Source organism: Schistocerca nitens, chromosome 6, assembly GCF_023898315.1.
Source record: "Schistocerca nitens isolate TAMUIC-IGC-003100 chromosome 6, iqSchNite1.1, whole genome shotgun sequence".
Lineage (NCBI taxonomy): Eukaryota > Metazoa > Arthropoda > Insecta > Orthoptera > Acrididae > Schistocerca > Schistocerca nitens.
This window is the reverse complement of record NC_064619.1, coordinates 199,479,564-199,498,325: the sequence shown is the minus strand read 5'-3', so window position 1 is coordinate 199,498,325 and position 18,762 is coordinate 199,479,564. Positions and strand designations below refer to the sequence as shown.

The following is an 18,762-nucleotide window of genomic DNA, read 5'->3' as shown; positions in this document are numbered from 1 at the left end:
GAAGGAAGACTTCGTTGTTTTTTTCTTGTGCAGGTCCTGTATTTTCGAGAGAGTGGAGCGCTAAATGTCCATGTCAGTTACTGGTTAAACTAAATTAACACTGTTATTGTTATTACGCTTACACATCTCCACTTTGTTCGTTTTTTTTTGCCAGACTATGGTTGTATTGTGAATTGAACTGTTGCGCTAATGACGTCATGCATAGTTCAAGATCGCTCACATAGCGAAGATGAGAATCGTATAACATCTGTATAGCGCAAGAAATTCGTTGTTTGTGTTTGTTTGGAATGTGGAAGAGGTGTGTTTGCGGTTGTGTACAGTGACGTATGACTTTCGAATGTTATGTTGTTTTGGTTTCGGTCGAAGGAGTTGTCACGAATGCGATCTGCTGAACGTGTAGTTTACTTTTGCAATAGCATTTAGGAACTTTTGTTGGTTACAGTACGAATGCTGGTCACGAAGTTGATTACAGGTTCTTAAGGGTCGTATCGATGTTCGAAGAATCACTAGACATATTTTTTCTGACACCTGAACCGCAGTAATTTTGATAATGTTTACAAATGACCTGTCAGTTCGCATGTCCCGTTAGTCATAAAAAGATTTTGTTATTTGTTGTGGCATGGTGTTACAATTCACTGTTCAAAACTACGCAGAAACGTCGACATTACGAAAATGAGAGCTGGGGTGAAACAAAAAGTAATCCTGCAACCATTTGCGACATGTATTTGTACATTAATCATTTCCGTGCTGTGTGTTCAAGCTGCACATCAGTCACTCCCATGCGACAAGTCTCGTAAGGTTTATTCAAATTCATGGGGTGTAATCACACATGGCCCATCGGGATCCAACTACACGCAAGACTCCCATTGTGAATGGCTCATTAAAGGTAAGAAATAATAATCCATAACTTAATAAACTGTCGGCAAGTACACTGAAACAGAAAGTCGTTGAAAGTAATCACTGTCCTCACCTAGAATACAGCATACATAGTAGTGGAGGTTATGGCGATGGTTTTTACACTGCCCTTTTGAAAGTAATTTTAGTATCTCAAATTCAGTGCCACATTACAAGACTTTTGTGTTTGACAGAAGCTGTCATTTCAGAAATTATTTCGTATTGTTATTGCTAATATCTGAATAATGAGTAGGCCTGCGTTTGGTTCAAAATATTTGTCTTGCATATGTACCTGAACTGTAACTGGTCCAAAATGTTGCTAAACAGTGAGTAGTGGAGGGTATATCACGAAGTATTATATGCCTGAATACTATCATTGTTTTGTGTCAGAGCTAATGGCTAATATTATCACTGAGTTCAGCACTGGATCTTCTCAGAATATTGTGTCATAGGGAGTTAGTAAACGATTATATGTGTTTACCGCTAAATTTCATACTCCCTCTTTCTACATCAAGCAGAACTTACATAGGTCATAAGAAGTTCCGTAATATGTAGGCCTAGTTCACATGTAGAGTTAATGTTGAAAGTGTGCCGTTCCTAGCGCATTTTGTATAAGCCAAGTTGAGTGATGGTCTGCATTTAGAGAATCAATAAGAGCTTTTAATGTTGGTTTCATTTATGAGTCCTTACATCAGTATGTGTGGTTGCCTTGATCCTTAGGATGACATTACTTTTTAAATAAACTATTTCTTTTCTGTAGTTATAGCATTGCTCCAAACATTTGCCTTCAAATATGTAGCCTATAGCTGATTGAAAACTTCGATAGAGGGATTACGACTACATATAAAATTTTGCAACACTTTCCTGAATATTCTTTGTCTCTTGTACAAAAAGGTGTACTGACAGGCTCCTACCGGTGATAGGTACAATAGATTCAGCTAAGGTTTCATACACCAGACTCTGCAGGGGAAAAAGAACTCAGATTCACCAATTATGCTGCCCATTTATTTATTTTTGTCTTCCATAGACCCTTGATGCGAGTGTATCGCTAAGATGTAGAATGTGTCAGATTATTACAATAATAACAATATGTAAATGGTCATGAAGCCTACAAACTAAATCCTATACAAACAGGTTCATGAGGCACAAGTGTTTAAACAACACAGATCATAGTAGTAATAATGATTCTTCTTAAGTTGCCAATCCTAAGATTGATTTGCAGCAGCTCTCCATTCAGTGCGATTGTCGGCCAGCCTCTTCAATTCCGTGAAACTTCCGCATCCTAGGTCCTGCATTATCTGGCTTATGTACTTTCTTCTAGGTCTGCCTCTTGCCCTTTTGCCCTCCACAAGGCCTTCCGTTATAGTGTGGAGAAGACTTTCATGTCTCAGAATGTGTCCCATCCATATATCTCTCCTCTTCTTGACCGTCTTCCAAAGAACTGGAACTTCCTCCGCTCTCTGCAGGACTTCTTCATTTGTCATCCTGGCCGTCCATGGAATTTTTAACATCCTTCGCAGACACCACATTTCGAATCCTTCAATCCTTCTTCTTTCGTCCTCTCCAAGTGTCCAGGTTTCGCTGCCGTAGAGAAGCACACTCCCAACAAAGGTCTTTATTAACCGCTTCCTTAACGACAGACTTATCATATTTGATGTGAGGAGTCCTTTCCTTTTATAGAATGCAGTCTTTGCCTGATTTATTCTACTTATTACATCCTTCCTACTACCACCATCTGATGTTATTCTGCTTCCCAAGTAGACAAAGTCTCGTATTTCTTTCAGCTTCTCTCCACTCAGCCTTATATTCATAATTGCTTGATTATTTTGTTTGCTTGCAACTAAGATTTTGGTTTTTGACTTATTAATTTTCATGTTGTACCGTGTAGCAAGAGTGTTTTCCATTTCCTCCAACACTACTTGTAATTCTTCCTCATTTTCCGCTAGGACAGCAATGTCATCCGCAAAACGCAGCATATCAACTATTTTTCCCTGGATCCTGATTCCATTAGCTTGTCCTAACTTTTCTCTGACCTCGTCCATTGCTTTCTGTATGTACATATTAAAGAGGACGGGGGAGAGTGCACATCCCTGTCTCACACCCTGTTTAATTTTTGCTTGTTGTTGATGTTCCCCACATCTCACTATTGCCACCTCTTCTTTGTATATGTTCCATATAGTTCTCCTGTCCTTGTACTTAGCTCCAGTTTCCCTCAATATCTGGAATAGTTTTTTCCATTCAACCTTATCAAAGGCCTTTTCGAGGTCAACAAATGCTATGTAGGTGTCCTTTCCTTTTTCCATTCTTTTTTCTATTATGAGCCTTAGGGCCATAATGGCTTCTCGCATACCTCTCCCTCTTCTAAAGCCAAACTGGTCTTCTGTGAGCATGCATTCCACATTCCCTTCAATTCTTCTGAGGAGGATGGTCGTAAAGATTTTTGATGCATGTGATGTTAGGCTGAGGGTTCTGTATTGTGCACACGATTTTGCTGGCATTTTCTTTGGTAATGGAACAATAATACACTTTTTGAAGTCCTCAGGCAGCTCTCCAGTATCATATATTTGGCAGATTAATTTATACAATTTACCTTTTATTTCTGTTCCAGCTGCTTTGATGATTTGTGCAGGCAATGAGTCAATTCCTGGTGCTTTTCCGTGCTTAAGTGCCTGTAGTGCCTGATCAAATTCAGACCTTAGTATGCTGTCTCCTAGTTCATCTTTATCTACTTCGTCCTCACTTTCAATCATGTCATCTTGTACGTTGCCTCCATATAATTTCTCTAGGTATTCCTTCCACGTAAGTGCTACATCTTCATGATTATACACCATCTTATTATCCTCTCTTATTAGGGCATTACATCTAATCCTTTGTCCTCCTGAGAAGAAGCGTTTCACTGTTTTGTATGCTAATTCAAGGTTCCCTTTCTTCAGAAGGTCTTCAACTTCTTTGCATCTGTCTTCAAGGAATCTTTCTTTTACTTGCTTCAACTTCCTGTTGATTTTGCTCCTAAGCACTCGGTATGCCGTTTTCCGTTCTTCCGTTTCATTATTTTTGAGCTTCCTTCTTTCCTCAAACATAAGTATTATTTCATCAGTTATCCACTCCTTCCTCTTTTCAGGTTTTTGTTTTCCAATTATCTCTTCAGCTGCTTTTATTAGGCCATCTCTCATATTTTCCCAATGTTGTTCTACATTCTCTATAGGATGCTGTTGAATTAGATCCTTAGCCCTTTCTTGGAACTCCTTCTGCGTCTCACGGTTTCCAAGCTTCCCTATATCCAGTTTTCCATTTCCTATTTTCTTCCTTATGCATTTGAACTTGAGTCGGCATTCCGCAACAACCATGTTGTTATCACTCACAATATCTGGGCTTGCGTATGCTCTAGAGTCTTTTAGTTGATTTCTAAATCTATTTTTGACTAGAATGTAATCAATTTGGTATCGTTCTCTATCCCCTGGTGACTTCCAGGTGTATCTTCTACGGGGGTGATGTTGAAACCACGTGTTCGATATTATCAGTTGATTCCTGTTACAAAATTCTATAAGTCGGTCTCCTCTATCATTCCTTTTACCAAGGCCGTAGCGTCCAACAGCTGGCTGTACCTCTTTATCTCCTACTATTGCGTTCCAGTCTCCCATGATTATTAAATTTGTTTCTCCTTTGATTCCTCTCAAGGCTCCATTTAGCTCTTCATATACAGCTTCAACTTGCTCATCCTCCTGGTTTGTGGTAGGCATATAGACCTGTATCACAACCGTCTCTGTAGGTTTGGTATCCAGACTGACAAGTATTATCCTTCCTCCATATTGTATATATCCCTTCACTCTCTGCCCCAATTTTCGACTCATAACTACTCCAACCCCACCTGCTCCAGGTCTATCTTCTATCGTTCCTGTGTGAATTATCCTGTACTCATCACTCCAGAAATCTCCGCAGTTAGGCCATCTCATTTCAGACACTCCTAGTATATCCAACTTCATTTTCTTCATTTCTTGCTTAAGGTTTTCGAGCTTCCCCATCTGCAGTAAGGTGCGGACGTTCCACGTTCCAATTCTACTATAGCTCTTTTTATTTCCTTTCTTCCTATGAACTGTTGAAACGAGATCTCTGGTAGTCCCCTCCTGGAGATCCGAATGAGGGGCTATTACTCCGGATTGCATTTTTACTAGAGCTTGTTTCATATTCATATTATGGCTGCTGATACTTGAGAAATCTAATTAGATCTTTAATGAAGTGGTTTCTCCTTGCCTTCTTCATTCTATGCCGTTGGCCATCATGTGGCTCTTCCGCCTTTAGGGACAGTTTCCCATCCCAAGGACAAGAGAGTGCCCTGCCTCTACCTGCTCATCCACCCTCCTAGGAGGCCGTTTCGCTTGGTAGAGGGTGTCTCCTTATTCCGGGAGATACTCGGTCGCCATATCCTCGTTAGTGGTAACAGGGTGTACCGTGCAGCAATCCTTGGCTGCAACTCGTGAAGGTGAGGTTGGCATTTGTATGGAGAGGCTGTTTGAGACACATCACATACCTTACACCCCTAATAATGATTACACAAACAAATTTAAGTCTTACATTCTAATACATGTAGAAAGCATTATGTCGTCAGTTGCTGTGCCAGTACTAAATAGCCTAGTTCTTGTAGGAATGCTTACAATTAAACACATTGTACTTATTGTTGCACACTGCCAAAAAATTCCTGTAAAGAACAGAAATAACCATACAAAGAATAAGTTTCAGCTGGGACAAGAACTCTCCTTCTGAACCAACAGTTACGGTGTCAGAGTGCTTGCACTTATCATGTACTAAGCTGTTGCACTGGCATGTTGAATCTACATTGCCTTGTGGGCATTATGAGGTTCCTTGTTCAACTACTCTTGTAGCACATATCAGATGAACACCATGCAAAGTGGGGCAGTGAAATGAGTTGGTAGAAACCAAAGTCACAGTAAGGCAATCTCTTACAATTCCATTGTACAGGTTGATTGAGAATCATATTTTATGACTAGAAATGTGACGAGCAAATGGATTATCATCACTTCATACATGATTATAGTGCTAGCTGGAAACAATGATGAAACATGCCTCATCAGAAGGAAGCGAAAATTGTTAGAAGTTTTCTACTGTAGTACAATGTTGACTATTCCATTGACAGACTGCAATTCTAGATTTGGAGATATTTGATCCCAGTGATCACACTTTTTTTATGTAACAGGAGTGTTATTGCTGCTCCATTGGTACTCACCAACACACACTGAGTGAGGTGTCACAGTGGTTATCACACACTTTGCACATTCAGATGGCCATCAGTTCAAGTCAACATCCAGTATAGGTGTTGCTTGGTTGTGAAGGATGTTGTGTGCAACATTGGCTTGGTTTCAAATAGTGCATGCAGTGCATGCAGTTCATGACCTAAGTTCATGGCTTGTAGAAAATAAACTAACGCTAAATCACAGTGAGACTCAGTTTTTACAGTTTTTTAACACACAATTAGACAAAACCTGACGTTTTAATTTCACAGAATGGGCATACGATTAGTGAAACTGAACAGTTCAATTTCTAGGTGTTCAGATAGATAGTAAACTGTCATGGAAAGCCCACGTTCAGGATCTTGTTCAAAGACTTAATGCTGCCATTTTTACTGTTCAAACGGTATCTGAAGTGAGTGATCGTTCGACATGAAAATTAGTCTACTTTGCTTGTTTTCATTCGCTTATGTCATATGGTTTTATATTCTGTGGTAACTCTTCCCATTCTAAAAGGATATTTTTGGCTCAGGAAAGGGCACTTCCGGCAATAAATGGTGTAAGTCCATGAACCTCTCATATCAACTCCTGTTCAAGAGTCTGAGGATTTTGACATTTCCCTCTCAATATATATATTTCTTACTGTCATTTCTTGTTAAGAATATTAGCTTATTCCCAAGAATAAGCAGATTTCACTCAGTTGGTCCGCAGCTCGTGGTCGTGCGGTAGCGTTCTCGCTTCCCACGCCCGGGTTCCCGGGTTAGATTCCCGGCGGGGTCATGGATTTTCTCTGCCTCGTGATGACTGGGTGTTGTGTGCTGCCCTTAGGTTAGTTAGGTTTAAGTAGTTCTAAGTTCTAGGGGACTGATGACCATAGATGTTAAGTCCCATAGTGCTCAGAGCCATTTGAACCATTTTTTCACTCAGTTAATACTCGGCAGAAGTTGGACCTGCATTTGGATCGGACTTCCTTAACTCTTGTGCAGAAAGATGTGCAGTATACTGCTGCATACGCTTTCATTAAAATACCACTCGAATTAAAAAATCTTAGCGGTAATCCCTGCACTTTCACATCAAAACTGATGAGTTTCATAATGGGTCACTCCATCTGTTCCTTGAAAAAGTAAGCTGATTCTTGTTGTACTGTTGATTGTGTTTACTTAAACTTATGGATTGACTTTGTTCAGGCTCATAAACATTTTACTTTTATCTGTTATTACCTTTATGTTCTAATTTCATGTAATGACAGGTTCCATGACCATGGAGATTTGCTCTTTAATTTGGTCGTACGGAACTTGATGCGTAAATAAAAAATAAATAAACCAATGTAAAATTAATCTCAGTGCTATGAGCACCTCATCATCTTTAGTTCTGCCAGTGTCCTCCTTCACTGTATCCCAAACTGTCTTTATTTTGTTACCTGGTTCGGCTATATTTTTCTTGTAACACATTTGCTTATATGTTGGTATTACTATCTTCAATATTTTGCAGTGTATCTTGTAGGTAGAGTTCTAAAAGACCTTGCATATTAAGACCTCTCAGAGCTAAACCAGAAAAATTACTTTGTTAGAACATTACGTGATCTTCACAAAGCCTTTGATTGTCTGGATCACCTATTCTACTAAGCAAACTGAAATGTAATGTCATTAACAGTGTCATCCTTAAATGGGCGATGTATTACTTTAATACGAGAAGCAGAATTTCGCATTTACTGATATGTCTCAAAGCAATGAAATGAAGCTTAGAATGCCAGAACATAATGTGAGGTGTCCGACAAAGTTTGGTATGGGTTTTGTCCCTTTTCTTAACCTTTATAAATGCTCTTGTGTATCATGGCCCCATACTGAACTTCTCCAGATAGATAAAATGGTAGTGGAACAGTCCAGCTCCTTAATTTTATGGAGACTAATATTGTAGAATTTCAAACATGCAAAACCGACTTTCTGGCAACAGGATTACATATTAATAGCACACACTATATGAAATGCTTTGTGTAAAATTTTTGGGGGTACAGTTTGTCCAAAATGGAATCAACATTCAAGTAAACTAGCCAAAAACCTCAGTTAGGTGTGTTTTTCACTTAGAGGTATCTCAGAGTGTTTACCTTAGAGGGGGAGGGAGCAGGGGTGGTGTTGTTGGGTTACTTAACATAATTTCACTCTTGGTTATTCTATAGCATTATCAATCGGGGCAATGCATCTGTTAATGAAGTACTTATTCAGCAAAGGAGAGTGTAATAATAATAATAATAATAATAATAATAATAAGATAATTGCTCATTTAGCAGGGTGCTCTTTAAGAATCTTGGAATTCTTACAATATACTTGCATTCGGAAGGGGAGCAGTTCAAATCCACATCTGGTCACCCAGATATAGGTTTTCCATGGGTTACCAAAATTTACTAAAGCAGATTCCAGAACGGTTCTTTTGGAAAGTATACCGACAATTTGTTTCCATTTTCTTCCCCAAATCCAAATCTGCCCAGACTGATGAGCTCTTCATCAAAGGGGCATTAAACTGTAATCTTCCTTCTCTCTCTCTCTCTCTCTCTCTCTCTCTCTCTCTCTCTCTCTCTCTGCTGATAATGAAATTCACTTTTAACTGAATTCTTGTTTTGCACAATTACAATACAAGACACAAAAATGATTCTCATGTTAGAAGGGAGCTTGTTGAAGACCTTTCACCCCAAGTTCAAAACTACACCTTTACAAGGAGGTAAACTCCTTGTTAGAGTGTAACTTTGTGCTTGGTGGAAAGTTATTCAACAAGCTCCTATCTAACATAAACAAGAAACAGCAAATCTACCTATCCAAAACAATAAATTGAAAAATGTAGTTCATGAAACACTCCCACGATAAATTATCTGTTTATGTGGATTAAAAAATCATGTTAGCTACATGGCAGATAGAATTGTTCATTGTATAGTTGTATGACCCTTAGTTGTATGTTGTAAACGGGGCTCTGTTGTTACAGGGAATATACCAGTGTATTTGTGTGAATGTTATACTGCCAGTAGGAGATAAACAGTAGCTCTCTTCAAAGTAATTACTTCTCCAGTTATGTACTGAATTCCATTTGGTTGCCATAAACATAAATAATTGTAAGCCGTATAGTGACTTTTGTTGATAATGCAGTGTACAGATTTGGTTTTTACCATTTGGTTTTCTGTGTAGTATGTAATCTTGCCTTGTTCCACATTCCTATATCTTCCCCTTCTTGATGGGATGTACCGAACATGATGAATGAATAATGAGTGAATAGGTGAATGAGTACTGTATGCTACATCTCATGTACCCTGTTGTAATTTTTAAATAAAATTTTTGTGGAAGAAGAGATCAAATGTTTGCATAACATCTAGGAAAATACATGCAACATGTTCATGTTTGTGTAGAAATTGTAAAATATAGCCTGACAACTCAAAAATTACTGTGTGGATAGACTTAAAAACATGCTGTTGATTAGTGAGACATAAATATTTGTTTATGACAGCTAAAATTTTCTGGAATTTTGAAAATGAGGTGAACTGTGAAATAGCTCAGCAGTTGGATTCTGTATCAGTATAACAATTTTTAATAGTGTTGAGGTTATTACCATTTTTAGAATATCTGGATGGATACCTGTACGTAAAAAGAGTCTGAGAAGCCTTAATAATGATATTACCGTTATTTGCTTGCATGTTTTTAAGTCCTATACTTCATCAATGCCATTTGAGGTTTTATTGCTTAATGAGTTTAATTTACTGATAATTTCTCTAGAGTTTGCGTCATACACATACTAGGTGCCTGCCCAGTACTGCTCAGTCATTTATCTCAGTTTTTGTTAGAGAGGAAAATTGTTGACTATATTATGTGAAGGAAAGTTGCTACTCACCGTATAGCAGGGATGCTGAGTCGCAGATAGGCACAACAAAAAGACTCTCCCAATTAATGCTTTCGGCCATTGGCCTTAGTCAACAATAGACACACACATGCCACGTGCAAGGCCCCCCCCCCCCCCCCCCCACACACACACAACTTACGTACAAGACTGCTGTCTCGGGCAACTGAAACAACTATAGTTTCAGTTGCCTGAGTCTTCAGTTGTGTGTGAAAGTTGCGTTTGTGTGTGTGTGTGTGTGTGTGTGTGTGTGTGTGTGTGTGTGTTTTGCATGTTTTTAAAAACATAAGTCCAGTATGAATTATAAGGTAATTTGTGAAATTAGGTGACTTGAACCTGCGAGTGGGGCTTGTGACCTTTGTAACAGATTAAATTATAGACATCCTTGTATTGTTCATATATCAGTTATGTAAAATACATGATCGGTTTTGGCTTTGCTACCACCATTAGATCCATCTAGTACAGCAGTGACACATAGGCTCATTGTCAATAAATATGTTGAATGTGTGCCTCTTGATTACTATTATGTACTATGTAATTGTCCAGTGGTATGTCATAGACTGTCACGTGTGTCCATAGTTTGGCTGAAATTGCTCCAGGAGCTTCAAAGTTATTTTTGTTTTTACCCTCCATGCTTCCCTCCAGTATTAAATTGGTGATCCCTTGATGCCTCAGAACATGTCCTACCAACTTATCCCTTCTTCTAGTTGAGTTGTGCCACAAATTCCTCTTCTCCCCAATTCTATTCAGTGCCTCTTCATTAGTTACGTGATCTACCCATCTGATCTTCAGCATTCTTCTGTAGCACCACATTTTGAGAGCTTCTATTCCTTCTTGTTTAAACTGTTTATTGTCCATGTTTCACTTCCATACAAGGCTACACTCCATACAAATACTTTCAGAAAAGACTTCCTTACACTTAAATCTATAGTCGATGTTAACAAATTTCTCTTCATCGGAAATGCTTTCCCTACCATAGCGACCGATGACCATAGTAGTCTGGTCCCTTTAATCCCCCAAACCAACCAACCAACCGACCATAGCCAGTTTACATTTAATATCCTATCTACTTCGACCATCATTAGTTATTTTGCTTCTCAAATAACAGAACTCATTTATTACTTTAAGTGTCTTGTTTCCTAATCCAATACCCTCACCATCACCTGATTTAATTTGACTACATTCCATTATCCTCAACCTGCTTTTGTTGCTGTTCATCTTATATCCTCCTTTCAAGACACTGTCCATTCTGTTCAGCTCTTCCAGGTCTTTTGCTGTCTCACACGGAAGTACAATGTTGTTGGCAAACCTCAAAGTTTTTATTTCTTCTCCATGGATTATAGTTCCCACTCAAATTCTTCTTTTGTTTCCTTTACTGCTTGCACAATATACAGATTGAATAACATCTGAGATAGGCTACAACCCTGTCTCACTCCCTTCTCAGCCACTGCTCCCCTTTCATGCCCCTCATCTCTTATGACTGCCATCTGCTTTCTGTACAAATTGTAAATAGCCTTTCACTCCCTGTATTTTATCCCTGCCACCTTCAGAATCTGAAAGAGAGTGTTCCTGTCAACAGGGTAAAGCATGATTAATCACTCCAAATCATTTTTTTCCAATCATCCACTGTCCAGTCCACTTAAGTGTCATGTAGCACTGATTACTGAAATATGTGACATATAAGGAGTTTCTAGATCATTTTACCCTGTTCGTTTTAATGCCCTACGCACTTTGTACTAGCTTTGAATATTGTGAGTGTTTCTTACCACTTTTTTTTTTTTTACAACCACCCTCCACATTTCTCAAGGTCCCTGTCCATCCGTACATGAGGTATGCCTCTTCTTGATTTAGCTGTGGTTATTCCTTCATAATTCACAGGTACACCAGCAATTGATGTGGGCAGATTCAAAGTAGCTGAAATGTCCTTGATGGATTTGTTACTCTGGTGAGATTCAGTTATTAGTCTACGTTCAAAGTCATTGAGCTCTCCTGACTGACCATTTTGCTGTCACTACTTTTCTACTGACAACACATTGGCTCCCTCTCCTGTTATACTAGCAAATCCTCCTCTCGTGACATCTAGTGGTCAATTCTGTATTACATATGGTGTCCAGATACTTTGATTATATAGTGTATGTGTACCAACTTTCTTTTTTGATAATTTTCTGTTTGGCCCTAATTTTCTTTGATGAGTTTATTATTAGGTCATCATTCTGCATAATTTTTGTCTGCTTGACTGTTACTTATAGATTTTTTGTAACCTTTTTTAGAAATTTTTGGTTGGTTTTAGAAAGTCAGCACATTATTGAGCAGCTGTGTGTATTTATCAGAAGTTCTGTAAAAAAAATTTTCTCTCAGTAGAAATTTTAATACTTTTCCTTACCACATTTTTTGCTGTTAAGATGTAAACATTTTGTTTCAAAAGTGAATGTTTTGAATTCCGCCACACTTTGCTAGCCAATGCCCTACACTATTTCCATGTGCCTCCTCCAACTATGAACTAACTTATCCAACCAGGTACAGCTTGATGTGATTTCGAATTAGCATTTTCACATTGACAAATCTTTGCGAGAGGGGAAAGAAGTGAATAGTGACAGAAGAAGCTGTAGGACCTACTGGAGTTTAAACGTTTGAATGGATAGACTGACATCCACTTAGGCACTGAGAAACTTGGTTAAACATATGACATGGTTCCAGGAGATGATTATTATAGGGAGTAGACATCTCTGGCACATGTCTATTTGTGGGATTGGGAGTAAGAAAGTGATGACGCAAGCATAACTTTTTAACACATGCAGCAGTTTAGTTAAAGTTGGTACACATATGACTTACAATCAGGAATAATCAAACAATGGAAAATCCAGGATGGAATGTAACAATATTGTGAAAAGGAAAGTTGCTACTTACCATACAGAATAAATGATGAGCTCCAGATAGGCACAACAAAAAGACTGTCACATATATATAGCTGTTGGCCAGTAAGGCCTTCGTCAGAATTAGATGACACGCACACGCACTCTCACTCTCACGTGCGTACTCATGCAAACACAATTCACACACACATGACTGCAGTCTCAGGCAACTGAGGTCTCATTTCAGTAAAAAATTACTAGGAAGGAGTGTAGAATACAGGCTGTCTAAGTGATCTGATGTGTTTTAATGATTAGATTAGATTTATTTTCATTCCAATTGATCCTTAGTGAGGAGGTCCTCCAGGATGTAGAACACGTCAGAAAAACAATAATACATAACAAATATTTACAACTGAAACAAATAAGCTAATGTACCTTCCACAGGTCCCAAGTGGAGTGATCATCATTTTTTTAAAATGAACACTATATGAAAGAATCATTTTACAAACACTCATTTACTAAGATCGCATTAATGCACTGAATTTAAAATAAAAAAAGTTTTTTTTTAATTTATAAGGTAATAAACATATAATAGAACTACTACAATACTTATTTACAATGAAAATGAAATGATCGTATGGCATTGTTGGCCGGGAGGCCCCTTGCGGGGAAGTTCGGCCGCCATATCGCAAGTCCTTTTTAGTTGACGCCACTTCGGCGACTTGCACATCAATGAGGATGAAATAATGATGATGAACACACAACACCCAGTCATCACGAGGTACAGAAAATCTCTGACCCCACCGGGAATCGAACCCGGGACCCCGTGCGCAGGAAGCGAGAACGCTACCGCAAGACCACGAGCTGCGGACACTTATTTACAATGAACACATTACTGCACTGAAATGGTGCAGAAGTTAGTTTGTACTTATATACACACATGCATGCATGCATGCACACACACATTATTATTTACAGTGAACACATTACTTCACTGAAATGGTGCAGAAATTATATACACAAATCACAAATCAGTTGGTTCTACTGAGAAATTCGTCACTGGAGTATTCTAATAATCTTCTAAATGCCTTTTGGTTGGTAAATTTGAAGGTAACAAAATTTTACTTTCCTTATTCTGTGTAATTGATAAGAATTTAAATAAAAAGACTTTTTTTCTTTTATGAATTCTATAGGATTAATATTTCACTTCTTTATTGTTGCAGCAAATAGCAGTCATCAGTTCATTACATTGAACTTTAAGACAATGGGTACAGAATGTTCATACGATTATATATTTGTATATGATGGTGATTCCTTCCAGTCAACTCTCCTGGGAAGTTTTAGTGGAAAAACAGAACCACAGCAAATAACTGCATCATCTGGTGCTGTAAGTAATTCCTATTTATTATTTAATAGAAATAGTAAGGGTTTCACATTCACATTTTACTGCAGGATGCACTATTAAATACTTAAGCTTCATAAAATGGATAGAGCCAATTTTAATAAGGTTACTCAAACTTAAATGGGGAATGGCTGTTTGTGGAGACTGCAGTGTTGGTTTTCTGTAAAATATTACAGATAGAAGGCATCTAGAAATGTAGATTTCCAGCCTTGGACTATTTGCCGTTGTAAAATTCTCTGTGAGAATTGGACGTAGTACAACAACCATCAACAGTTTCTTTTTAGACCTACCAGTCTTCAATGATTTAGATGTAAAAACAGTAGTCAATGGTTTATCTGGCAATATGGTCAAATTTCAGCAATAAAATATGCCTACCAGTTAGATATGCAAATCACGGAATAATAATATTTTATGATAGAATCATGAATGTTGCTTGAATGCTGAGGAGGATGGAAAATGAACTCTTTCTTAAACATATTATACAGCACTTTCATTATTGTTTTTGCCTAAACAAAGCAAGTGTAAAATTAAAAGGAAGCTAGTATAAAGGATAGGAAACTCCTTTGTGTGAAGTATTTTTGCTGGGAAGGCAGATCTCTACATAATTCATAGGACAAGCTGTAGTCAAAGAGTTGAAACTCCATTACCAACTGTATTGTAAAAGCATCAGTCTCTTATTAAAAAAGGAAAGCACAGACACTTCAGTCGAAAATAAAGCACTCCAAGAATAAGAAAAAAGTAATTTGAAACATTACTAAACTAGGAACAGACAAAAATAGTGATCCAAATGAAACTGAGCTCCAAAAAAATAGCTCTGTCTAAAATGGAGATGCTTTCAAATAATTGGTCCCAATTTCAATTACTACTCTCAGTGGCAACAAATGTCGCACCCAGTAACAAACAACCAAATACAAATGCATTAGATTTGCCTACTTTGGCGGACTACTGCGAGTGTCACCAACATATTTTACATTCAATAAAACAACTCTCGCAATGAGATTACATAATACACCAAGTCACTGAAAAGTAGTAATTCTGCTTTTTATGACTGTGTTCCTGGCAGACAATTAAAATCTTGTGCTGACTTTACAGCATTACCCTCAAGCTAATCAGTGACTCAGGGTATATTTTATGACTGACTTAAATATGCTATAGGTAAACAAACCAGCTCTAATTAAAGATGTGTCTTTTCAACAGTGTTTGAGAAAGTGTCCTATGTAGAATACTGACTCATTTATCTGAGCAGGACTTGTTAACTGCCTCTCTGTTTGGTTTTTGTAAAGGATTCTCCACAGAGAAAACTAGGATTCTCCACAGGGAAAACCTTGGAGGGTATAATGTAATGAAGTCCTGGGAGAAGTAAACAAGAAAAATTAACCTGTTGATATGTTGTGAAACATTGTCAAAGCATTGGGTCATGAAATTTTACGTGGCAAACTAAAATGTTCTGATATTAATGGCATTTCTCATACATGTACGAGGTCTTACCTTCATAGCATCAGAGGGTCCTGTTTACAGATTGTGTCACAGGCAAGTAACTAATCATAAATTGGGAAAATGTAACATATGGGATCCCATAAGGTTCAGTGCTTGGTCCACTCATATTCTTAACCTACATAAATAATTTTCAAATGATGTTAGAGGTCATTTCAAAAACTGTAGTGGTTGCTAATAGCATAAGTATACTAATCAAAGGTCCAATCTTTACCTGACATGAAAGAGCTCAGATGATAGCTAAACACATCTACAAGTGGTTCACATCTAATTGTTTCTCTCTTTATCTCACAAAGAATGGTATTAAGCGACTTTGAACAAAAACCACCTGCTAAGATCAGTAGTAGTCATTAATGTTAGGACATTCTTTGGGGTCCAGTTGGATAACAAAGTAAAAAAAGAGTTAACATGCATGTAAAGTAATCAGGAAGCTCAGTTCACCATGTTTTGCTCTTAGAAGTACCTCTCATTGTGTTGTCTTAAAGATAAGTATGTAGACTTTGCATATTTTCACTCCTTATTGTCTTTTGGAATTTCTCTGTGACAATGTACCTACAGTAAATTAAATATTTGGCAGAAAAAGCGAGCAGTACGAATACTGTGTAAAGTATACAACAGTATATCATGCAGAAGCCTGTTTAGGGATCTTGTAATTATTACACTCATTTTTTAATCTGTCTCTTAATGGTTTTTGTTGCTGACAATAAAAATTAGTTTTAGCTGGACTGCAATCTGCTCTATCAGAATACAATACAAAACATAACTTTCATGTAGAGTCTGTCTTCTCATCTTGGGTTCGGAATGGAGTTACGTAGGGGTCGGAGTGGAGCTACGTAGACTGATAGAAAGGCATCTGACAAGATCTTGTCCAACAGAATACCTGGACTTGAGAATCCTAACTATTTCAAGAGAAAATTAGAAACACACCTTATTAGCTATTCTTCCCACAGATTATATGGATATCTAGATTTCAGGTCTGAAAAGTTCTGTTAGTTACGTGGCAGATAGCAGTGTTCATTGTATAGCTGCTTGAGAATCAGCAATTTACTGTGAACACAACTCATATTTACGGATGTAGGTGTCTTTCTTTTAAGAAATGCCTGTGTAATCAAGTAAGCATTGAGCTACCAATTGGGGGTTGGCAGCAGCTATTTGGTATAACAAGGAGAGAGCAACTTTTGTCAGATTTGCAGCTTTCTTTGCAGTTTACTTTATAAAAAAATATTGTAATAGTTTATTGTTAATGCAGTAGGCTATAGAGATCAATTTTGTGCTTGCTTGTCTTTTATTTATATGTACTTGACCTGTTCCACATTCCTGAAGGTTCTACTTCTTGATGTGATTTGACACTGACTGAATGGATGGATGAATGTTTTTAATTATGCAAGTAAATTTTTGGGCAAGTTGAAGCACATTAAAGTAATTCATAATTTATATGTGTTTGAAGCAGGAAATATATTCTCAGATGGTAAAAGAACCTTAAATCTTACTTATGAACATGTGGACAATGCATAGACAACACCCTCTCTTTGTGGTATACATTTCATTTAAGGAGATGGAAGACTGCTGATACAGGTGTTCTTTGGCATGTGGAGACCAGGCTAAGTAGTGGGTTGGTGTGATGCGGTCTAGTAACATAGGTAATACCACTGGCTTGTGTGGATTATATAGGTTCAAATTGAAGATGATATAAGGAGCACACAGATGAAATTGAGACAGATGGAAAAAGTAAATAAATTGTTTATTATATCAAAAGTAACCACCATAACTGTTAATACATTTACCTCACTGAGACGAGACAGCCAATGGCTTCTTCAAAAAATGTTTGCAGTTGCCTACAGAACCATGATTGTATCTAGGCATCTTCATCTGCAGAAAATCAGTGGCAATGCATATCTTTCTTCAGGGCTCAGAAAATATGGAAATCACACAGGGAGAAATCATGACTGTATGGAGGAAGCATAAGGATGTGGCTGCCCCACATGTTGCAAAGGTTGTTTCAGCTACACTGCAGAAGTTTCACTGGGAAACCCCTACACATCCTCCATAAAAGCCTGATCTCTCCCTCTGCGATTTCTGTAATTCTGAAGCCCTGAAGAAAGACGTTTACGGCCATCAATTTGCTTCAGATGAAGAGGTGCATGTCTGGGTACAATCAGACTTCTGTAGACAATCACAAACATTTTTCCGTGAAGGTATTGACAATTTTGCCTCGCATTAATAGTTACGGCAGTTATCTTTTTCCCATCTTTCTCATTTTCGTTTGCCTGCCTCTTGTATTATGATGGATGAAGATGTTGGAGAGTGTTGAGGAATGATAGAAGAGATGTAAGGAAAATAAATGTGTCCAAAACAAAAGTGTGTATAAAACTGGAAGAAACGAAAAGAAGCTGAAGAAACAAATTGTGAATTGTGGTTTATTCACCTCATGAGATACATTTGCAATCCACATGGTTTGCGTTCAAGAGATATGTGAAAAATTTATGCTAATAAATAATAATATAACACAAAAATGATATTTCTGTGAACACATGTTGTGGTGCCTTAACTCCACAGGGGCGATGAAATGTCCTGTGTCAATCAGCAGAAAGAAGTCATTGAGAAGGAAACAGTCATCACCCTGAAGTCCAGACACTGTTTTCGCAAGAAGGTGCATTCAGAATGAAGAGTACTCATTCAGGATGCTGACGACACCGAAGACATGAACCAGTGCCTCTGAAAGCTGAAGCTGAGAAATCTTAAGTTCCAGGGGGGCTCTTGATTAGCTGACCAAACAAGAAAACCAGAGCAAATGAAGTCATTGCCGCCCATTAGCAAAGCCCTGCTGTTCCAGCCTGTTTTGAGTTCTGTGGTAGAAGTGCTGCCGTCAAAAAAATACTGGCCAACCAGCTCACATATGTATTCCCTGAAATCAGATGCTTGCTCTCAGATGTCCTCAGGTGAATGCCAATGTTTTTTGTACACGATAGCAGGCAGATCGTACCTGATGCCATATGCCACA

At 38.0% G+C, this 18,762-nt stretch overlaps 1 protein-coding gene across 1 annotated transcript in view; it reads left to right on the top strand.

The window, feature by feature from the left end:
• Positions 1-239: 239 nt before the first annotated feature.
• The window catches only part of LOC126262233 (multiple epidermal growth factor-like domains protein 8), a 338,254-nt gene continuing 319,731 nt past the window's right edge, over positions 240-18,762 (top strand). Inside the window, exons 1-2 of the mRNA XM_049958701.1 lie at positions 240-886; positions 14,089-14,252. Coding sequence (XP_049814658.1) covers positions 673-886; positions 14,089-14,252 — 378 coding nt within the window. The 5' untranslated portion in view covers positions 240-672. The remainder of the gene's footprint in view (positions 887-14,088; positions 14,253-18,762) is intronic.